General features: G+C 37.7%; 1 protein-coding gene across 1 annotated transcript; it reads left to right on the top strand.

Annotated features, from left to right (window-relative positions):
• The first annotated feature begins 8,572 nt into the window (after positions 1-8,572).
• Positions 8,573-24,523, top strand: Cnih4 (cornichon family member 4). The gene is made up of 5 exons (XM_027954741.3): positions 8,573-8,690; positions 10,758-10,826; positions 14,754-14,866; positions 17,731-17,871; positions 21,824-24,523. The coding sequence occupies exons 1-5, from the start codon at positions 8,622-8,624 to the stop codon at positions 21,849-21,851; spliced, it is 420 nt and encodes a 139-aa protein (XP_027810542.1). The 5' UTR covers positions 8,573-8,621; the 3' UTR covers positions 21,852-24,523.
• The last annotated feature ends 7 nt before the right edge of the window (positions 24,524-24,530 follow it).

Raw genomic sequence — 24,530 nt, 5'->3', positions numbered from 1 at the left:
AAAGTTTAGAGTAAAAAGCGTTATTTTAAGTTTATCTTTGGGGGATATATACCCCCTTCCAATTCCCTCTTTTTGCTTTAATAAGTATATGTCTGTATTTAATAGTTGTCTTAGCTTTTTGCATTTTCTATCTGAAATACCTTACTTGACATTTTCAACCATTTTTTATCTTATTTCTATCTTCTAGTTTTTTTCCCCCCTAAGGTTTGTACATTCACCCTTAGTTGCTTTTTTTCCTCTTTGGTTTTTTTTTTTTTCTATTTTGTGGGTTTAAAATTATTGTCTTCCTACATCTTTTCTATCTTCCTATATCTTTTTTTATCTTTCTACATCTTCTCTCTTTTTTTACCTTTCTGTACTTTTGTCTTTAAAGTTTTTCACTTTAAATTTTTAATCTTCTTTATCTAAATATCTTTTATCCTATTATCTTCCCATTTTTTTTAAGTAATGCCTTTACAATTAACTAGGCTTCAAATGACACAATCTTTTCTCCGTCATGAAGGCATTTTAACCACCTTCAATTTAACCTTTTAAAGCCTTTTAATATCATCTATACTGTACTTTTAAATGTACTTTTTCACCACCTACAGCTTCACTCTTTTAAACGAGGCTGAGATTCTGTTTAAATCTCTTTAATGTTAGTTTACATGGCTGCCCTTCAACCAAAGGCTTTTTTTTTTTTTAAACTCCATTGAGAAGCTTTGTCTCAATCTGCCATGTACAAATACCTTTTTCTTCTTTCTTCCTTTCTCAAGCTTTTAAAGTAAGTCTAATTTCCTCAAAATCTTTTTAAATGGCATTTTACAACTTTTTACTTTACCACACAGAGATTATGTCATCTAGAAACATTTCTTTTTCCTTTAACCTTTTATATTAAAATATATTTCCACATCTTGAATCTTTTTCTTCTTCTTTTTTAACCGTTAACCCTTTTTATAAATTCACATTTTGAAACAACTCATAAAATTTCTGATTTAGACAAATTACTCCACTTTAATAAGATGAAATACTTTCATGTTTTTTATGATACTATAATTGAAACCCAACTGAAAATTTTTCTACTCTTTGTATATAAATTACACATAATAGAATCTTAACTCTTAGTAACCTTGTTTTAGCAAAGACACAGACACAAAGCAATATTAAACATTTTTCCATTTACCAATTTATGAAAACACACATAATGTTTAAATATATTACCTTATGGAACTTAATAAGTAAAGAGTGGTTGCTGTTTCAACACTTTAGCTTTGTAAATTAATCAGAACTTTGTAGAAACCAAGATCTTAGACAAGTGTAGCAAACAGAACTAGCCCTCTCTTTCTTGTTGAAGAAAAATCTTTCTACAGGATACCATGATGGTCCCATTGATATACTTAATAACTTGTCTTTAAAAAGCCATGGGCTACATTTTTGTATTGTATCAACATATGCCCTAATTGTTCTTGGTCTCACTGGGGTGCCTCCTTCCTCTAACAATTTCTCTTGCTCGGAGGCGAACAACTTCAAACCTTGAGTCAACCATTTTCCCCAGTTTGCCTGAGAAATTTCTAGGGATAGGCAGCTTGAAACAAAAACAAGATAAATCAAAACAATAACACATTGTTTTTTGAATTGGTCACCCATTCTTTCGCTCTTCCTCAGAGGCCAGCAATTTCACTTACCTCCAAGCTTCAGAAGTTCCCCGTACGGGCCACCAAATGCCACAGTCTGGCTGGGCACAAATGCTGCAGTCTGGCTGGGCACACAATCACGAGCCACCACACAGCTTGTAGATTCAAACAGCAACTCTTTATTCCCGAACTCACACCAGCCGTCTACAATCACGTTCTGGGGAAATCCACGTTCTCTGCCCAAATCCAAATCCACTGGGCTTCTATCTCCAAAATATACTGTCTGAATCCCGTGAGAACTCAAGGGGAACTCAGGCAGCAGGATACGCCCTATTCCCAGCAGGAATAATCTTAAACCTTAAACCTGGAACCTAAACCGGGAACGCCCTAATCCGCCTTGGTCCTTGAGCAAGGTCACCTACATTCAATGTCACTGCAACATGGGGTATGCTGGCAAGGAAATTGTCATACCTACTTACTTGGCTAATGGCTCCCAGCAGTTTATATATAAAATTCTCCATTTTAATCATTTTAAAATATAAAGTTCAGTGACTTTCAGTACACTTACAGTGTTGTATAAGCATTACCACTATATAGCTACAGGACATTTCACTTGTATCTGTGGTCTTAAGAGTGGGAGTGCCACTACAAATTCCCAAATACCAGATCTACCACCTCACTAGCTTCAGTGCTGAACAGGTCCTCACACATTTCATGGGTGGCTTCCAGAGTGGCTTCCTGCCGCCTTGCTAAGGTTATTAAATTGCTGAAGCTGGCCTCAAACTTGAGATCCTCTAATTTTTCTAAAAGTCTATATTTTTTGTCTTGTTTGGCCACTGCCTCCATCTCCTGTCTTGCTGGAATTACAGGCATGTGCCACCACATCTGGCCTTTCTAACCCTTTCTTTCTTCTCCTTTTTTTCTTAGATTCCTATTGTACACATGTGGCTACTTTGTGTCCCAAAAGCCTCATATACTCTTGATTTTTTTTTTTTTTGGTACTGGAAATTACCCAGATATTTACCACTGTACTATATCCCAATCCTTTTTTTTTTTTTTTTTTTTTTTTTTGAGACAGATTTTGCTAAATTGCTTAGGGCATTACCAAATTCTTGAGGTTGAAATTAACTTGCAATTCTCCATCTTAGCCTCTTAAGTCACTGGAATTACAGGCCTGTAATTCTGCAATTCCAGGACCTGTCTCTCGACATTTTTATTCATTCTTTTTTCTTTCTGCTTGTTAGACTAGAAAATTGATCTATTTTCAGGTTTGCAGATTCTTTTGCCAGATCTCATCTACGGTTGAAATCCTCTAGTGAATTTTTCATCTTAGTCATGCTTTTTACATCCTGCATTTCTATCGGATTCCTTCTTATAATTTCTCTTTATTAATTTATCTGTTTGGTGGGGCATTATTCTCACAATGTCCTTTATTTCTTTGCACATGGTCTTCTTTAGCTCTTTGAGCATATTTAAAATAATTTATTTAGATTTTTTTGTCCAACAAATCCATTATCTGGGATTCCTTAGGGACAATTTATATTACTTTTCATCCTGTGAATGAGCCATGCTTTCTTATTTCTTTGCAGTTTTTTTATTGTTGTGGAAAACTGGACATTTTGAATATTGTAATATGATAACTCCCTCCACAGTTTCTAATGTCAATGCTGGTTATAGTTATCAATTCTTTTTGGTTACTTTTCTGAACTAATTTTCAAGAAGTCTACAGTTTTTGTCTTGTTTGGCCACTGAAGTCTCTGTTCCTTTAACTGGGCAGCTAGTGTTTCTAGATTTCCTTGAATGTTGAGATTCAGCTGTTTTTCTCCATTAAGCAAATTTGCCTTGGTGCTGTAATCTTTTGATTCATTTCCAAAGCTCTGATAAAGTTGATTCTGATGGTTGTTCCTAGCTTGTTGTAAAGAAAAGACTCTTGGAATTCTTTACTCCACCATCTTCAATGATATCAGTTCAATCTTATTAGTTTTTATAATACATATAATCCTGCAAAAGCAACAACAAGATGTAGAACATTTCCATTAACTCTGAAATATTGTCTTGTGCCATTTCCCGGTCTATCTACCATCCTCTATGCTTAGGCAACAATTGACAAACTTTCACTTACTATATATATGATTTTAAATTGTCAGCTTTCGTGTAATAGAATCAGATAATATGTTCTCTTTTATTTCTAGTTTCCTTTGTTCAATATAATATCTTTCGGATATATCCTTGTTTTGCACATATCAGAAGTTTATTTTTATATTGCCAGGTAGTATTTCATTGCATGGTTATATCATAATGTGTTTACTCTATTTGCCTGTTCGTAATTGTTGGGTAAATTCCAGTTGAGATTTTCTCCACTGTTTATATTTTATTATTTATGGTGCTGGGAAATGAAACCAGGTATATAGAATGCTAGGCAAGTGCTCTACCACTGAACTACATCACTAACCCTTTTTATTTTACTTTGAGACAGGTCTCACTAAGTTGCCTAGTATAACCTCAAATTTGTAGTCCTGACTATACTGGGATTATAGTCGTGCACTACCATACCCTGCCTGATTATTGTAGCTTTTAGTACATCATGAAATCAGGGAATGTGAGTCTTTCAACTTTTGTTTTTTATTTTTAAAATTGTCTTGTTTTAATTCCTTTGCATTTTCTATAAATTTTATCTTACTTTATTTATTTTTTTGTGTGTGTTTGGGATTGAATTCTTAGCCTTGCCTATTCTAACTACATGCTTTATCACTGTAATATACCCTCAGCGATGGGGGGGGTCCATGCTAGCGTCTCATGGGGGGGTTCTTCTTCCTGCCCAGGGGAATCTAAGCCATCCTAAAACTTAAGATCTTAAATCATTAGTGAATAACAAAACATAAATACTTGGAAACATATTTACAAAAAGCAAAGCCCCTGATCTAGTCTACTTGGGTTCTGGAACTAGACAGAGATGACTCCAGTTGTTTATTTAAGAGAGTACATCAAAGGCAGGGGATAAAGTTTCAAGGGTAGAGTGTTGCTTTGTGTTGATTTGCAGTCAGCAGATTGATTGACATCTGGTCAGGTCACACCCATCTCAGGTGCTGTGTGGGATCTTTGGCAGAGCTTGAGAGGGATGTTCACCTGCATCAGGCAGTTAATCCCTGTGGGGGGTGCCATGGGAAGTTCCCAATGCCAGACTTATTCCCTCATGAGGTTACTATGTACAACAGTCCACACACAGCCCATGGACAGCTTGTGACACTCAGACTCCATATAAAATTTAGAATAAACTTCAGAGTTCTTAAAAAAAAAAGATGCTACTATGGTAGCATAGTAAGATGCTACTATGGATTTGGATTGCATGAAACCTAAAGATCAGTTTGGGAAGAATTGATATCTTAACAATATCGAGTTTTCTAACCCACAAACATAGCATAGCTCTCCTTGTTATTTAGGTTTTTGATTTATTTCATCAGTGTTTTGTAATTATCACATACATATCCTGAAGATTTTTTATTCAATTTATTCACAGGTATTTCATGATTACTGGGGATATTGTTAGTGGCATTGTGGTTTTAAAATTTTGATTTCTGCCAGATGCCATGATGTACCTGTAGTTCCAGCTGCTTGGGAGACTGAGGCGGGAGGATTACTTGAGCCCAGAAATTTGAGACTAGCCTGGGCATCAAAGCAAGATCACATCTTTTTTTTTTTTTAAAAATAAGCACTCTACTGACTAAGCTATATTCTCAGCCCTGATCTGTAATCTTTTTTTTTTTTTAAATATTTTATTTACATTTTAGTTTTCGGCAGACACAACATCTTTGTTTGTATGTGGTGCTGAGGATGGAACCCGGGCCGCACCCATGCCAGAGGAGCGCGCTACCGCTTGAGCCATATCCCCAGCCCTGAAAGATCATATCTTAAAACTAATTAACTAATTAACCAATTCATTCATTCATTTCCCTTTTTTCTTTTCTTTTTTCCCCCTGATATGGGCCTGAACCCAGGGAAACTCTACCACTAAGCTACATCCCCAGTCCCTTTTATTTTTTAAGACAGGATCTCTCTAAATTGCCAAGGCTGGCCATGAACTTGTGATAGCCTTGCTGACAAACTTGCTCCTAATTTAATCCACCAAACCATCAAAATGATATTTTCAAGATGTAAATCAACTACGTATAATGGCACATGTCTGTAATCCAAGTGACTCTCAAGGCTAAGGCAGGAGGGTTGCAAGTTCAAGGGCAGCCTCAGCAATTTAGTCTCAGCAAAGTACTTTAAAAAGTAAATCAGATCAAGGTCTTTTCTTGCTTAAAATTCTCCAGTAGTTCCTCATCATATTAGAAGAAAATTTAAACTCTTTGCTAAGGGTCTATATGCCCCCACCGTATGACCTTGCCCTACCTACTGCTGACTTCTCAAAATTCTCTTATCACTGATTCATTGTGTAATAGCCACAATAACTTTTTTTTTTTTTTTTTACTGTTTTTTAAGGATATCAAACTTCTACTGTAATTGGGCCTTTGCAATCATTGTCTGAAACACTGCATGCAAATCTTCAAATTGCTGTTATTCAGATTTCTGTGTAAATGTGTTTCTCAGCTTGGCCTTCTCCTAAGTATTTCCCCATCCCCTTCAATCAATCTCCTTCAAGGTACTTATAACTGCTTTTTCCCTCCTCCTCCTCCTCCTCCTCCTCCTCCTCCTCCTCCTCCTCCTCCTCCTCCTCCTCCTCCCTCTCTCTCTCCCTCTCTTGGTACCAGGTCTGAACCCTGGCACTTAACCACTGAGTCATATCCCTAGTCTTTTTTATTTTTTTGAGACGGGGTCTCCCTAAATTGTTTAGGGCCTTGCTAAGTTGCTGAGACTGGTCTTGAACTTGCAGTCCCTGCTTCAGCTGAAATTACAGGCTGTGCCACTGTGGATGGCCTTATAACTGCTTTTTTTTAAAATATATTTTTAATTGTAAATGGATCTTTTATTTTTTTTTTATTTATATGTGGTGCTGAGGATCGAACCCAGGGCCTCACACATAACAGGCAAGTGCTTTACTACTGAGCTACAACTCTAGCCCCAGAACTGCTTTTTTTTTTTTTTTTTAAAGAGAGAGTGTGAGAGAGAGAGGGAGAAGAGAGAGAATTTTTCAATATTTATTTTCTAGTTTTCGGCGGACACAACATCTTTGTTTGTATGTGGTGCTGAGGATCGAACCTGGGCCGCACGCATGCCAGGTGAGCGCGCTACCGCTTGAGCCACATCCCCAGCCCCATAACTGCTTTTAATTAATAGATTTGTTTTGTCTTCTGCCTCCCCCACTGTTATGCAAGATATAGACTTGTAGAGATTTTTCTTCTGTTGTTCATTTGTATTCCTAAGGTTTAAAACATATAAGAGCTGTTCAGAAAATATTGGTTGAGACTCAGGAGTCTGAGGCAGGATCACAAGTTCAAAGTCAGCCTCAGCAATTTAGGGAGACCCTGTCTGAAAATAAAAAATCAAAAGGGCTGTAGGTGTAGCTCAGTGGTAAAGCATCCCTGGATTCTGATACCAAAAAGAAAGAAAAAAAAAAAGGAAAGAAAGAAAAAGAAAATACTGGTTGAATGAATGAGTGGAGGAGTGAATTTATTTATTTATTTATTTGATTCTGTGAATTGAACCCAGGTGCTATACCACTGAGCTACACCCCTATGTCTCTCCCTTTTCATACCTGGGGATTAAATATAGGGATGCTTAACCACTAAGCTACATCCCCAGTCCTTTTGATTTTTTATTTTCAGACAGGGTCTCGCTAATTTGTTTAGGGCCTTGCTAAATTGCTGAGGCTGGCTTTGAATTTTCTATCCTCCTTGCCTCATCCTGCCGATTGGCTGGGATTACAGGTGTGTACCACTGTGCCCAGCCTGATTCCTTTTTAAAATTTCATTTTGAGACAGGGTCTCACTTAGTTGCCCAAGCTGGCCTCAAACTTGTGATCTTGAGCACATGCCTGTAAACTCAGGGACTCCGGAAACGGAGTCGGGAGCTTCGCAAATTCCAGGCTAACCTCAGGAAATTAGCGAGGCCCTAAGCAATTTAGGGTGACCCTGTCACAAAATAAAATAAAAAGGGGCTGGGGATGGAACTCAGTGGTAAAGCACTTTTGGGTTCAATCTCCAATACAAAAAAAAAAAAAAACCCACACAGAACAAAACAAACTTTGTGATCCTTTTGCCTCATCCTCATCAGTAGCTGGGATTACAGGTTGGGCTAGCACTATCTCTCTATAAAGAATGACTGACTTTTCTGTAATTAGCTCATGGAATTTATCACTGGCGATCTACCCCCGCCCCCATTTAGTTGCTATTGTATATCCAACTCAATTCTACTACAGAGGCATCTTGTTTGCCCTACTAATTTCTATATCTCTGGAGCCTAGATCTATTCTTGGCCTATAGTTAAGGTGTTGTCAGTAACTATTTGTTAAATAAATGAAAGGCTGAGACAACGAATTCAGTTTTCAAAGATTTTAACATCTAGAGAGGAGAGAAACACTACTATAAAGAGAATAAGCAAGCAACTGTGAAAGTTCCGGAGAAATTGAGATCAGGAACTGACTGATGGGTCTCAATTTTTAAGCCAGGCACTTTAAGGTTGGAACTGTGCTTTGAGGCATGCAAGTGGGTTGAGAGCAGACACTAAAGAAAATTTCACACATGGCACATAACTTCTACTGAGTATCCAGCAGTTTACAGGCATTCGGTAAATTCTCAAACACTAATTGCTTGGCACTATTTCTGGAAATAATCAGATTGATGCTAGAGTTTCCGCTCACCTCTTCGGTTGTATACGTACCACTGGACTACATTTCCCAGCATGCATTAACACCACCGCGATTGCTTTGAAAAATGGACTACAACTCCCGGCATGCCGTGCAGGCGAGGACTACAAGCCCCAGCATGCCGGGAAAAGGGCCTATCAGGGGCGGGAGGGGCTCGGAAGCCGGTTTGACGGAAGGAGCGGCGGCGACCGAGGAGGAGGAGGATGGAGGCAGTAGTGTTCGTCTTCTCGCTCCTCGATTGTTGCGCGCTCATTTTCCTCTCAGTCTACTTCGTATCCTTGCCTGAGGCGGGCAGAGGGGGACCTGGGGCCCGCTGCCTGAGGGACGGGGCTGAGGGTGGGCCCGGTGGGCACCAGGGCAGGTTTGTGAGGGAGGTGCCCGGCGGCGGCCTCGGGTTCTCGGGGCACTGGCCTGGCCAGACGGAGGCGTGGGCTCCCAGGACCGGGAAGGGAGCCCCGCTGCCGTTCGGTGCCCTGACCCCACCGCCTGCCCTCCCTGGGGGGTCTGAGCGGGCCTTGCTCCTGGCGCACCCCGGCCTGGCCATCGCGCCCTCCCACTGCAATACCCGCGACGCCCGTACCGGCCCTGCCCTGAGCGACGGCTGGCTCTTGGCCTCCCTTTTGGCTCTCGGGAGGAAAAGGGTACCTCTTTCTTGGGGACCCCCGGCGCCATTCCCTTTTTTAGTGTGTTGGAGGCCCAGGGCGGTCTCTCGCGGACAGTCGGGCTCTGGGACTATCCGCGGCGATTTGCCGCCTCTTGTTGTTCCCCACGGCAACAGCCGCGCTGCCCGCCCCTTTGTTCTTGCTGGCTTGAGTGCTTGTGGGGACCTTGTACTTCCAGGAGTTAACTCATTCTGAAACTGGCGACGTGTGTCCTTCACTATGCCGTTTTTTATTGAGTGTTGGGAAGGAGTATTTAAAAAACCATCTGTAGGGTGCAGCTGTGACTCTGGTAGAGCGCTCGCCTAGCCTAGCACGAGTGAGGCATTGGGTTCCATTCTCAGCACCACATAAAAATAAAATAAAGATATCGTGTTGACTCACAACTTAAAAAAAAAAAAAGAAAGAAATCTCCAGTGCATATTTTGGTTGACCCTGACAGTTGAAGATTGTAAATTCAGTGACTACATGTGATGTAGTTTCCAGTCGTTTCTCAACTTTACATTTTTTCTGTCAGTCCATGTTAAACTCCAGTATGTTACACTACTTAAACTGTGCATTCCAACCAGTAAATGGTTGTTCAGCAGCATAGCACTGTACTATTTGTGTAGGGTACAGTGCTTCCCTGTTCTTAAAGAAAACTTTTTATTTTCACTTTTTAAATAATAATAATTATTATTATTATGGTGATTGAACCCAGGGGTGCCTTACCACGGAGCTACATCCCCAGTCCTTTTTATTTTTTTTAAGAAGGGCTCACCAAGTTGCTGAGAGTTAATTTTCAATTCTTCTGCCTCAGCCTGGGATTACAGGTGTGTGCCACCATGCCAGACATAATGCTTCCATTATTTTTGGGGGGGATGGGGTGGGGGGAGGATTGAACCCAGGGACTTGTGCATGTAAGGCAAGCATGCTACCAACTGAGCTATATCCCCAATCATTTTTTATTTTGAGACAGGTCTTGCTATATTGCCAAGGGCTAGCCTTGAATTTGTGATCCTTCTGCCTCAGCCTCCTGAGTAACTGAGATTAAAATGTGGGTCACTGCTCCTGGCTGTAATACAAAATTTTTTGTTTTTAATACTTAAAAAAATTAAAAAAAATTTTTAGTTGTAGTTGAACACAATACCTTTATTTATTTTTGTGTGGTGCTAAGGATCAAACCCAGGGCCTCGCATGTGCTAGGTGAGCGTTCTACTTCTGGGCCACAACCCCAGCCCCTAAAAAAATTTTTTTTTAAGATATATTTATTTTTTAATTGTAGATGGACACAATGCTTGTATTTTTATTTACCTTTATATGGTGCTGAGGATCAAAACCAGTGCCTCGTATGTGTTAGGCAAGCTGTCTACCACTGAGCTACAACCCCAGCCCTGTAATCCAATTTTTGGTACATATTCATTGCCAGCATGTGACCATGGGGTGTTTATAGTTTTTGTATCTTGTTTTCTTTATTTACATTTTAAGTCATCAAAGACATTTTCTTGATATATCATAAATAAACACTACTTTTCTAGTGGAAATTAGTATTTTAACTTTTTTTTTTAAGCTTAGACTCAAACTCAGGGCCATGTGCAGCTGTACCACTGAGATACATCCTCTTCCTTGCAACTGGGATGCTTTCTGAAACTAAATGCATAATTTTTATAAAAAAGTATAATTCCTTATCTTGATCATCAGATAATTACATTGTCTGATTTAGAATGTGATTACATTAATGCTAGATCATGTTGCTCAAAATTAAACAAGGTAAGACATTTCCTTGCTCACTTTTTGCTATTGAAGTCAGTTCTTAATTTTCCATTTTAAAGATTATTATAATCAACATGCATTTTTTATTTTAGAATGCATGTTGGTTTTAGAGTTCATTTTAGAGTGTATATTCATTAGACTGTTGGTAGAACTGCTGCTTTGCAATATTTTAGATCATAAAATTATGCTATAAGATTTGACTTGAAATTTCATTTCTTTATTCTGTGTATTCCTGTCTACAGTAGGCAGCTTCATTATTCAGTCTGGGCTCAGGTTCATTATGAAGATAATTATTTTTTTTTTCTGTGTCTAAACCTCTTCCTCCCACTTATGGGTAAAATTCTCAGTTTGTCTTTTTTAGGATGAAAGGAGACCTTCCTTGTGTGGCTTGAACAGAAGTAAATTGATTAGATTTGTTTTAAGGCCATTTACTTTTAGTATAGTCAGAACTTTATATTGGCACAATACTCTGAACTGCAGAACTCATCTAGATATAGGGAAACCAGTTGTCCCTAATTCATTTCACAATAAGCAGACAAACACTTTCTGGATGAGAGTTCAAATAAAAATAGGATACTTGAGAGGTGTTTTTGGCTTGACCTAAAAACAATTTTCATGGGTCTTCACATTTTCAGTATACTTTAGTTTCTCTGACCCATGAAGAAAATAAAGTTATATGTATTTTTTGAAAAGTGTATCTCTGAAAAGTTAAAATTAACATGTATTAATTTTACAGATTAATGGGTTTCACTGTGACATTTCCAAACATGGATGTGTTGTATGTTGATCATATCTACCTTTCCATCTGCCCTCTCCTGCCCTCCCCTTCCTCCAACCCTCTTCCCAGCCCTCTTTCTAATGGTTCCTCTTCTACTTTTAAGATTACTATATTCTTCTACTGACAAAGTTGCTCCTTGGATTTGAAGTTTAAGTAGTTTTTTAGTGTTAATTTTTATGAAAGTTATACATATACACGACTAAGTCGGTGGTATTGCAAAGTTTATAGTGAAAAATAGTGGTCTCTTCCTGACCCATTTAAGTCCTGTCTTGCTAAAGGGGTAACTGATTTTAATACTTGGACAGTTTATTTTTTTCTGGTATTTATATCTCTGTTTCTTTTTCATTTGTTTGCACTATTTCTGGATTTGTCAGTTTTAAATATTGACTTCACAATATGGAAGAAAAAATTTAATTGTTCTGTACTCCTTTACTTAAACATTTATTTTCCTATTATTTCATTTTCCTTTTTGGAAATATTCCATGTTTACATCATAATGCACTATTATAAAAGATCTAGATTTTTTTTTATTGCTGAACCTCAGTTGATAGTGATAGTATTTTTCTTTCTTTTTTTTCTGGGTATCTTTTCCAGAAAAATTACTTTTCTTTTATTTACCTGTTACTTAGTGTTCAGATACATCTCCAAAGCCCTTCAGTACTATTTTCAATATGGTAAAATGTATTAAAATAACCTATGAGTTAAATTTTTCCCATGGGACCTGTCTGTTCGAGGCTTCCAGACTCTTACTGTCCCCTGGACTGATTGCTCTCTAGGTGTGTTTCGCAGTTTCATTCTGAGACTCCTGTTTTGTATTCCCTGATTCTTGTTATCTTATGTATTCCTTTTTCTTGGCCCTTCTACCACATTTTGCTAGAATAGCTTCTTGACACACAATACGTGGGATATTTTTGAAATATCCATGTTTGAAAATATCTTACCCGTACCCTTGATAGTTTATCTGAGTATAGGGTTCTAGGTTGGAGAAGACTTTAATTTCAGAATTTTAAAGACATTGCTGGTGGTTTTCTAGTGTTGTTCAAGTTGGAAAATCTAAAGCCATTGAAGCCATTTGCTTTCTTTCCTTTTTTTTTTTTGATTCCCTGGGATTGAACCCAGAGCTCTTAACTACTGAGCCACACCCCAGCCCTTTTTATGTTTTATTATTTAAAAAAAAAAAAAATTTTTTTGTAGTTGTATATAGACAGCATGCCTTTATTTGTTTCATTTTTATGTGGCGCTCAGGATTTAACCCAGGGCCTCACACACGCTTGGCAAATGCTCTGCAACTGAGCTTAGTCTCAACCCCTTATGTTTTATTTTGAGACAGTATCTCACTAAGTTGCTTAGGGCCTCAATAAATTGCTGAGGCTGGCTTTGATCTTGCTATCCTCCTACCTTAACCTTCTGAACTGCTGGGATTACACCATTTGATTTCTTATTTATTTATTTTTTTCTTTTCCTTTTTTTGCTGTGCTATGGACTGAACTCAGGGCCTCATACATGGTAGGCAAGTGTTTCACCATTGAAATGCATTCTCAGCCCTTTTAGTCTTTTAATATGATCACTTTTTTTACCCACTGTCCTCTCCACAGAAGTTTTAGAATCTTTATCCTTAGTGTTTTCAAAGTTTGCAGTGGTATGTCTTTAGATATCTTTGTTTAGTCCCTTTTCATAGTTTTGGACATGTAATAGACTCTTTCAACAGGGAAATTTTTCTGTAGTCTTTTCTTTTTCCTTTGGTGCTGGGTATTGAATACAGGGCTTTGTGCACTCTGAGTTTGTGTTCTACTACTGAGTTAGCCTCTCTTGTATTTTTTCTTTGATGCTATCGCTTTTTATTTATTTATTTATTTATTTATTTATATTAGGGATTGAACCCAGGGGTACTCTACCCCTGAGCTACATTTTTATTTTTTATTATGATGCAAGGCCTCACTAAGTGACTGACTTTGAACTTGTCACTGGGATTAGAGGCATGTACTGCTGCTCTACGGTGTTTTTTTCCTTGATCTATTAAATTACTCCAGAGAAGAATCTTCCAAGCTCCTACCTGGAGAATATAATCCTGGTATTGGTCTTTTCTTATTCTTAGAACAAGTCAGGTGTAAGGCATACTCTTTTTTTTTTCTTTTTAGAGAGAGAGAATTTTAAATATTTATTTTTTAGTTTTCGGTGGACACAACATTTTTATTTTATTTGTATGTGGTGCTGAGGATCAAACCCAGAGCTGCGTGCATGCCAGGCGAGTGCACTACCGCTTGAGCCACATCTCCAGCCCCAGTAAGGCATACTCTTGAGGGAAGAGACAAAACAGAGGACTTAGTTAAAAGTCAGTAAATCAAACATAATAAGGTTAAATCTTAGTGCCTAAATCTTGTTTCAGGTAAGTGTTTATGTGTAAAACAAAGATGAGTACAGCCCACTGCAAGAAATTTAGAGTTTAAGCTTGAAGCAGGGGCACATACCTGTAATCCCAGTGACTTGGGAGGCTGAGACAGGCAGATTGCAAGTGTGAGTCCAGCCTGGACAAGTTAGCAAAACCCTATCATTAAAAAATTAAAAAGGGATGGGGATATGGCTCCGTGATAAAGTGCCCCTGGGTTGAATCAAAAATACCACAAAAGTACCCCCAAAATAAATGAATGAATGAAAGAAAGGAAGAAGAGAAAAAGAAATCCAGAGTTTGAAAACTACTTCTGTAGGGGTCTGATATTGTAAGCTTTTAAAGGATTCTGGAGATAGGAAATTGTTTCAAGATTGATATTCTGACTTAGAAGCAACCTGAAAATGCATATTAACCATCCCAAATTAGAATAAGAGGCTTTAACATAGATATTGGAATAGAAAATAAATAATACTCTCTATTTTTGTTTTAGTTAGCATTTAAACCTGTTTAGTGATTGACTTTAAGCCTTTGCTTAGGACAAAACACAATTGAAATTTAAGTGCTTTATATTTAAGCTGCTCCCTGATGCATTTACATGGGGTCAACACTATGCAAATCTGGGACATCTGAGTCTAAAAATAATCTTGAAGCAATAGCTTGTAAACTTTCTTTGAACATTCATTGATTTAGTTTCAAATAACATGTATAGTCAGGAAAGACATGGTGGTGGGCATAATATTGTATTCTTTCCTTGCAGTGGGTAATTCCAGAATTGATTGGCCATACTATTGTCACTGTATTAATGCTTGTTTCATTGCACTGGTTCATATTCCTTCTCAACTTACCTGTTGCTACTTGGAATATATATCGGTAAGTATAATTTGTTTACTATTTTGTCAGGGCAGTTAAACTTTTTTCTTTTTTTTTTTAAGTAAACAGCCTTCTTTTTTCCATGAAAATGCTTTATTAAGTCAGTATAAATTTTGTTGTTTCACTTTGGAATATTGGGCAAATGGTAATTGCATGTCTCGGTCTTGTGGTTAAAGCACAAATTTACATGTCATGTTTATTTGTAATGTCTAAAGACTTGTGAAATGTTTTTTCATTGCTTTGAGTATAATTTTCTTTTAAGTGTGGCCGCAAGTCTGAAAATGTAAGCCCTTTTTGTTTGTAAATACAGTTTTTTTAAAAATTTTTTTAGTTGTAATACTAAAATACAATACCTTTATCTTATTTATTTATTTTTATGTGGTGCTAAGAATTGAACACAGAACCTCACACGTGCCAGGCAAGCGCTCTACCACTGAGCCATAATCCTAGCCTCTGTAGATACAGTTTTTAATTAGAGTGTACTATTCTTAGAATACTCCAAAGAAAATTACATTTTTAAAACCTTCAAATTAGGTAACTTATCAGAATTTTTGACTTAATAAATTTAGGAAGTTTGTTAAAAAATAATAGAAACAGTGATTGGATATAATTTTATAGTTGTACTATTATGAAGCATATTGTCTTGTGAATAATTGTGGAAAAATCTTGACAAGCTTAGAGTATCACTAAGTTGCTGAAGTTGGCTTTGAACTTGCCATCCTCCTGTCTTACTCTCCCAAGTTACTGAGATTACAGGCTTGCACTCTTGTGCCTAGCCTCTATATTTTTAGGTTTTATTTTATTTGTATCTATTTTTTTTTAGTGTAAAACCATTCATTGCCAATTCTTAAGCATGATATAAAGTACAATTATAATAAAAAGGACATAGAAAAGAACAAAGTGTTGGAGAAACATAAGAAGAATGTGAAAAGGTAGTGGAAGGTAGTAGAGGTAAGTAAGGGGTAGATTTGCAGGAATGATCTTAAAAAGATAATGAAACTAGAACCTGAGCTAGGGAAATGTTTCTCAGTCTGTATGGCTTTTCTATTTAGCAACAACATGCCCAACTACATGAAGTTTTAAGGACAAACAAAAAAAGAAAGAAAAAAGAGTGACACTCTTGGGGCTGGACATGTGGCTCAAGTGGTAGCGCGCTCACCTGGCATGCGCAGGGCATTGGGTTCGATCCTCAGCACCACATAAAAATAAAATAAAGATATTTTGTCCACTTGTACATTGCTGGTGGGACTGCAAATTGGTGCAGCCAATTTGGAAAGCAGTATGGAGATTTCTTGGAAAGCTGGGAATGGAACCACCATTTGACCCAGCTATTCCCCTTCTCGGTCCATTCCCTAAAGACCTAAAAAGAGCATGCTACAGGGACACTGCTACATCGATGTTCATAGCAGCACAATTCACAATAGCAAGACTGTGGAACCAACCTAGATGCCCTTCAATAGACGAATGGATAAAAAAAAATGTGGCATTTATACACAATGGAGTATTACTCTGCATTAAAAAATGACAAAATCATAGAATTTGCAGGGAAATGGATGGCATTAGAGCAGATTATGCTAAGTGAAGCTAGCCAATCCCTAAAAAACAAATGCCAAATGTCTTCTTTGATATAAGGAGAGTAACTAAGAACAGAGTAGGGACGAAGAGCAGGAGAAGAAGATTAACATTAAACAGGGATGAGAGGTGGGAGGGAAAGGGAGAGAGAAGGGAAATTGCATGGAAATGGAAGGAGACCCTCAGGGTTATACAAAAGTACATACAAGAGGAAGTGAGGGGAAAGGGAAAAATAATACAAGGGGGAGAAATGAATGACAGTAGAGGGGGTAGAGAGAGAAGAGGGGAGGGGAGGGAGGGGAGGGGGGATAGTAGAGGATAGGAAAGGCAGCAGAATACAACAGACACTAGTATGGCAATGTGTAAATCAATGGATGTGTAACTGATGTGATTCTGCAATCTGTATACGGGGTAAAAATGGGAGTTCATAACCCACTTGAATCAGAGTGTGAAATATGATATATCAAGAACTATGTAATGTTTTGAACAACCAACAATAAAAATTAAAAAAAAAAGATATTGTGTCCACCTAAAACTAAAAAATAAATATTAAAAAAAAAAGAGTGACACTCTTCTTAGATAACTTGGAAGTCAGAGAACAATAAGACTCTTTGAGACTTCTCTGGATATATAAGTATAGGTGTACTGCTAGGATTTGGGAGAGAATTTAAGATTTGTGGAGCTCAGAAGGGCCTTTGCATTTCACAGAGGTGGTGATTCATTGTAGCAAGAATGAGGAAACCAGATTGTCCTAGAAACTTGGACATGAAAGCCAGAAGAGATCATAAACAGTGCTGAGTTAAAACACGTATGTTACACAAATAGCACAGTCTGGATGTTGAAACCCAGACATATACAAAGTTATCCAGTTTTCTTAATTTTCCATATCCTATAAAGAAGTTTCTAAGAACTTGATGAGAAATTAGTTTGGTTTTAGAGCCTCCATTAACCTTTGTATACTGGAAAAGAGCTGTAGGGATGGATGACTGGTTTGGTAGTTTTCTACAGGAGATGGATAAAAGGTTCTCAGTGCATAAAACATCCCTTTTTAGAATGTTACTGTATTTGTTTCAGAGGATAAAAAAATTACACAAAAAATTAACAGTATTATAATTTCCAGAGGAAGACTAAGTGGTAGCCCACAACACCATTTCTGTCTATATTTGATTTGAATTAAAAGCTGCACTGATGGGTTCACATTTAAAGGTTGATTATTATTTGTTATTTTTTTTTCAATATTTACGCTAACAGTTTGATTTTCTTTTTAATGTGTATATCCTTTAATTTATCAGTTTTATTATGGTGCCAAGTGGCAACATGGGAGTGTTTGATCCAACGGAAATACACAATCGAGGGCAACTGAAGTCACACATGAAAGAAGCCATGATCAAGCTTGGTTTCCACTTGCTCTGTTTCTTCATGTATCTTTATAGGTGAGTTTAAAGTTCTCTTTAAACTCTAAAAAGATGCCATGTCATCTAAAAAGATGCCATGTCTGCTTTTGATGGATAAGTTATTACTATAGTAGATTTTGCATTGATATTGCATAACTTTGGGGGTTTTATGTGAATTTCTTAGTCATTGAGGCTATCAACATGCTTAAAACTATCTTGGCTATTTTTTTTTAGATATTAATGGACCTTTATTTTATTTATTTATTTATATGTGGTGCTGAGAATCGAACCCAGTGCCTCACACATGCTAGGCAAGTGCTCTACCACCGAGCCACAACTCTAGCCCCTGTCTTGGCTATTCTTTTCTTGCCCTAGTGTTTAGCTGTGAGGAATTACTTGTAGCAGGTTTCACCTATCACAAGCATTAATATATGTACCCCCAGAGACCATCCCTCTTATGGGTTTCTGGGGAGTTAAACTACTGGCAGCGGATCTCAACAACTTACATCAAATTGGGCTGATCTTTCTTGGCAGTAAGGAATTTAGATGTGATGCTGATTTTCCTTGGTTCTAAATGGTCTAATTGTATGTCTTCTAGTTATAATATATGCAAGTAAGAATTAATATGAAGAATTGACTGTCACACACTGGAAGCTTTGTGTAGTCTTGTTTAAAACGTAAATTTATTCCCTTATGTTTTAGAGATGAACATACCACATTTTCCTTTATCTATCATAGATTTATAGAACAGAACAAAGGGGAGGAAAAAAAATGCCACTCTATGATTTGATTAAGCCTGTAGGGAGTTAGAAATCAGGCTTAACTTTAGTATCAAATCTTTAATTAGATCATTTCTACTTTTCTCCTTTTTAAAAAATTTTCATTTTTTTGTGGTGCTGGGCCTTGAACACATGGTCTTATGTGTGCTAAGCAAGTGTTCTACCACTGAGCTACACCTCTAGCCCTTGAAATTTTAATGTTTTGCACAAGCATAAGAACTATTTAGGAAAAATTTATACTAAACTAAGCTTTTACCCTTGTAAGAATCTTAATAGCAATTATATGGAGATAATGCTTTTTTTTTATCTGAAATAGTTTAAAGTCATAAACTTTGTCAGGCATCTGCCTGACAAAGCTGCCTTATGGACCTCCTTTACTGGGTTAAATCTACCCACTAGCAAAGAATAAATTAAAATTAGAGTTTAGGGCTGCGCATGGTGGTACATGCCTGTAATCCCAGTGATTTGGGAGGTTGAGACAGGGGGATTGAAAGTTTGAGGCCAACCCTGTCTCAGTCTAAAAAAAAATCAAAAAGACTGGGGTATACCTCAGAGGGATGGTGCCCTGGGTTCAACTCCTAGCCCCTCTTTCCCCAATTCAAAAAAAGTTTAGGACCGGGATATAGTTCAGTATTAATGTTTGCATAGCATGCATGAAGCCCTGGGTTTGATCCCCAGTACTGAAGAAAAAGAAAAAAGTTAGAGTTCAGTTCCTTTTCACCATTCATTTTATTTGCTTTTTTCGGAGTTTTATTTTGAAAACTAGGGCAAAAGAAATCACTGCTATCAGTTTCTGGTTCTTGTGCCCTACCTTAGTGCTAATGGGCTTAATTTTTAATCTAGGTATTAAAGATGAAATTAGGGCTGGGGATGTGGCTCAAGCGGTAGCGCGCTCGCCTGGCATGCGTGCGGCCCGGGTTCGAACCTCAGCACCACGTACAAACAAAGATGTTGTGTCCGCCGAGAACTAAAAAAATAAATATTAAAAAATTCTCTCTCTCTCTCTCTCTCCCACTCTCTCTTTAAAAAAAAAAAAATAAAGATGAAATTAAAGGTCAAACAATTTTAATATTAAGAACACAAGCTGGGTGTGGTGGTGTGTGCCTGTAGTTCAAACTACTCCAGAAGCTAAGGCAGGAGTTTGAGGCCAGCCTGGGCAACATGTGAGACCCCCATCTCAAAAAAGAAAATAAACAAAAGAATACAATGATGCATATATTTTCATTTTTTAGGTCAAACTATGGGAAGGTATCTTTACTGTCATATGTTTCTTTGTATTTGTTTCTGAAGTAACAGAAACAAAAAAACTAGGTGGAATTGGTATAGCTAAGGTTATCCTTTTTCATTCTCCCCTGAAGGGTTCACACTGTTGGAGAGTAAACTTGAGCAGACATTCCCTGCATCTTGGTAGTGTGAGCTTTCTTGGGGTCATGTTATAGACAGGCTTTTTGAGAATAAACATAGAATTGAGGAGCAGTCATATGGCTTAGTAGACCTGAGGTCTTGAGATTTAAAAATGCACAAGAGTTTCTTTGTCTTGGTCACTGAATTTAAAGCAATGGGAAAACAGGCGGGAGGAATTGGGAAGCCATTAGGGGGACTGTAGCTCGGTGATACAACACTCAGTAGAATTGTAGCATGTGAAAGGTCTGGGTTGAATCCCCAGCACCAGGAAAGTAGTAGTAGTTTTAAGATATGGCTTTTTACAACTAAATGAAGGATAAGCAAACTGTATAACTGGTGTACCTGGCAGCTGCTCCTTTCCTTGTTTCTCTCTCTCTCTTTTCTTTCTTTCTTCTTCCCTCTCAGCTTGTCATTTTCAGTCACTTTGCTATTACTCATCCCTTGGTGTCACTCATAGTTACAGGGATCAGGATGAAAGAGAATAGTTTTAGAATATGACCTTGTAGCACTTTTTTTCTTGGTTTTGGTTGCTATTTTTTTTAAGTGATTTTATTATCAAATTACCAGCTTTTATTGCAGAGTTTTTATGCTGCTCCTATTCTGATTCTGTTGTCTGCCACATCTGGCATGTTGTTCAATAGAACTAAAGTTTTGGAAAAAAGAAAAAAAATGTTCATCTTTCTTAGAGAATGGTGAAATTAATGCCTTTGAGTTTCAATTAGGTGCTAACCAAGTAGAAGCTGGGCTTTACCACTTCCTGTGTGACTTGGGGCAGGTATATTTACTTCTCTGTGCCTCAGTTTCTCATTGGAAAATGGGATCTTATACCTTCCTCATTGAATTGTAGTGTTGACTAAGTGAGATGGTGCTTGTAGAGCACTTAGATTTATATTGAAGTGTATAGTAAATGCTCAAAAGTCTTTCAAAAATACCAGCTACTACCATTAATCTGTGCTGTTCATTGTGTATATTTAATATGGTTAAATTTAGAGAACTAATCATTTATACCATTAGTATCATAAGGGTATTTTTGTGCATGTTAGTCATTTGATCTCAGCAGAGCAAGTCTGATCCCTGATAAATAAAAGGAAAGGATTGTTTTTTATCATTGTTCAACTGAGGTGATTTCATAAGATTATTTATTGGATGATTGCTATGTGTCAGACACTGTAAAGCACTGCGAGTGACACAAAGGAGCAATGCAGAATCCCTGCAGTGGAGAGCTCTGAGCTTCACAATTGCTGTCCTAGGGTGTCACATGGGACGTGAAAGTGCAAGTGTTGGGATCGTGCTCTCATTTTGGAGGAGCTCATAGATCAGAGCATGCAAGATGATGAGCTATGGAAGGAGCCATGCAACTGCTCTGGTCTGAGGCTGGCCTCCTCAGGAGGTGCACCTTCCTGGTCATGGAAGCCCAAGTGTGTGTGTGGAGGAATGGTGGAGGAGTAGGGCAGAGGGATTCCAGGCATAGCAATAGCTTGTGCAAAGACCTGGTGAGATAATTAAAGGTTGTTCCCCACCCTGCATATAGGCTCCTTTTTTTTTTTTTTAAACATATACTCCCATATTGTTTTTAGGTTGTACTCCCACCTTCACCCCTAATTACTTATTATTTAGTGAAGAATTAGGCCATCAAGAATCCCTAGTATAAATATTCTTCCTTTTGGGTAAAACATGATTGTCTTCTACTCAAATGAATATTCTTTGATGACCCTCAGGGATGGAAGTCTGGACAGACCAGACTGTAGGAACATTTCTAAAAAGGAAACATTAGTAACATTAGTAACATTAATTTCTTCTTTTCACAGTATGATTTTAGCTTTGATAAATGACTGAAGCCGAAGAAGCTGTGGTTGGAGTTAACCTACAGTACAGTGCACAGTTGAGGAGCCAGAGACTACTTACATCATCCTTAGAACCGTGACCATAGCAGTATATATTTTCGTCTTTGAATAAGATACTATTTTTGCTGTATTTTTACCATATAAAGTATTTAAAAAACATGAATTGAGTTTTTGTAGATTTCTGGTTCTCAACATTAGCCTGAACCCCAACACATGAAGGTGTTTTTTATCATCTGAGTGTTGAAGAAGGTTATTTGTATGTAGAAGTAGGACTGTCTTGTCAGCCTTGCATGCCAAAGAAATAAAGGACACACCTTAAAAGGGAATACTTGATAAGCCAGATTGTCTTCAAGTCTACTGAAGAGTCAGAATATAAAACAACACTGTTAATCTGGACAAAAGAAAAAAAGAAAGTTACCTACCCTTTTTGCCTATATTGTGGCAACTTCATAATAGTATGTCTTAAAGATTTATGGGGTTGTCAGCTAAAAGTCTTTCTATAAGAATATTAATAGAAAATGACATTTCAAAAATTTATATTTCTTTGCAGAATTTGTGAAATATTATAAGCCATTTGCCCAGATACAATGTAATTCTTGCTTATAGAAAGGGAAAATAAATTTAAAAAACCAAGATTTTTATCAGGAGCTTTCATTTAAAAGCTACTGTCTCCACAATCACCCCCAAACTCATACAATCTCCTTGGTGCTTGCAGGGTCTTATTTTTGTATTGCAATTGATTCAACTGTTTTTGATCTCTTTTTATTTAATGGGGTTGGAGAAGTGATTTGGTAGAAGAATCTTCTATAAGATTATAAGCAGGAAGAATTGTTCTTTTGTCAGTGAAATTGAGCCTACTAGTGCTCTGCTTGGTGCCGGGATTAACTGCATTTCTTCTGTTCTTATTGCACTGACTACTTTGTGAACTGAGAACCAATATAAGCCATTTTGTGCTCATAGCAATATCTAACAGAACTCAGTTTCTTGGCGCTGTTTGTAAACCCTGCCACATTGAGATCAGTTGCCCCCAGCTGTCTCTCAGCTCTCATGATGTCAGATGAGCCTGGTGGGTCATTCAGGCCTAGCTTATGCTTTAATATTGCTATCTTAAGCGTTGGCATTTAGGCAAACCATGATTATTCTATGACCGAGTCCAAAGGGATTATTTATTCTGGCATGACACACCTTGTGGTCCCCAAAAGATTTAATGTTGCATAGACTTTCGGCTTTAGCTTTGGTTGAAATAGAAGCAAGGGAGCCACTAAGCTAAATTCCCATGCAAACAGACCATGTTTCAGAGATAGAAGTGGTGCTCTGGCAACAAACACATTTAAGGAAGAGAGAGGTGGAGGCAAAGTAAATTTGATCCTGCTGGCCTCTGAAGAGTCACAGAAATTCTCCTTATGGTAATCTTATTTCTGCAGGGCAAAGGGCCAAGAAGCTGTAACAGAAATTACTTTGCTTGCATCTCTTTCTTAACTTTTTCCCTTGGAAGCACATTCTGTTTAAAACATAATCCTCCCTAACTGCCAGTGCCTCTCAGTGTTCTGCCCAAGTTTTTAAAACAGTGAAGCTGTTGGAAAATTTAAATCCTGGAAACTGAGAGAAAATGGTTTACTTAAAGTAGCTCAAAGGAGTGGAGAACTTTTGACCAAAGTCTTTCACCTTTTTATTCAAGTATTCTTAATAGCCCAAACTGAAACCCACATGGCTGAGAACTTTGGGCTGCAATTCCACATGTGGCACAAGGTGCCTGGGCTGAGCAAATAGGTGCCTATTCAAAGAACCAGGAATGATTTACTTCTGAAGCATTAACTAGTTAAAAAAATAAAAACTCTCCCTTTCTTGTATTGCTTGTCTGTATCAAAGTCAAGAAAGGGGTGGAGGAGATCTAGCTTTTATTTTTTCAGGGGCTTTTCTGTGAAAGATGAAAAAGAGGGGACAATAGCACTGACTTTAAAATAGCTATGGCTAAGATGCTAAAAGTTAATTTATATTTTTTGATTTGAGAGTTGCAGAGAACCTTGGAGATTATTTGTTTTAATGTCTTAAAACTTGAGGCCTAAAGATTGCCCAATATCTCATTAAGTATGAGCATCTGAAATCCTGATGTTTAGTCCAGTGCTCTCCCTTACCCACTCTACCATGTCCCTCTATAAAGGCAGTACTGAGGACCCAGCCAGTGCATACTACCATGAGGAGTTCCTGTGCGTATTTTAATTCGTGTATTGTCATTTTTCTCTTGGCATTCTTTCAGTGATAGCAGGCACCATTGCTAAATCACTGGAACCTCAGCTGAGAGAACTGGGGAACCAAAATCCAAGATGCAGCTCAGTTCATCAGAACCTAGTACGTACTTTCAGCTGCCTTTTCATGCCTGCCACACAGATGACGGTGGAATTAAGAGTCCAAATCAGTTTCCCGTGACCTGGTCTTAACTTTGAAGTTGAGAACTAAGAAAGCTTCCTGCTGTACTTTATCTCCTGTGGTACTTTCTGTCTCTGTCTGGTATTAGTTATTCACCTGCAAATAATCTCACCTACTAGATTGTACGCTCCTGGAGGGCAGAGTCCACTTTTATCTGTAGTTTCATCCTTTCTCTCCTGGCACCTAACACAGTGCCTTGAACACAGAAACAATAAATGATTGTTGAGTAACAAGTAACTGATTG

This window comes from Marmota flaviventris, chromosome 12, assembly GCF_047511675.1.
Source record: "Marmota flaviventris isolate mMarFla1 chromosome 12, mMarFla1.hap1, whole genome shotgun sequence".
Taxonomy (NCBI): domain Eukaryota; kingdom Metazoa; phylum Chordata; class Mammalia; order Rodentia; family Sciuridae; genus Marmota; species Marmota flaviventris.
Note: the sequence above shows the minus strand (reverse complement) of the source record. Positions and strands in the feature narration are given on the sequence as shown.

Excerpts from the sequence above, each read along its gene's own strand:
- Cnih4 (XM_027954741.3), top strand. The coding sequence starts at position 8,622 with ATGGAGGCAGTAGTGTTCGTCTTCTCGCTCCTCGATTGTTGCGCGCTC. Across the intron at positions 8,691-10,757 it reads TTTTCCTCTCAGTCTACTTC|ATAATTACATTGTCTGATTT; the intron begins GTATCCTTGCCT and ends CTTGATCATCAG. Across the intron at positions 10,827-14,753 it reads GTTGCTCAAAATTAAACAAG|TGGGTAATTCCAGAATTGAT; the intron begins GTAAGACATTTC and ends CTTTCCTTGCAG.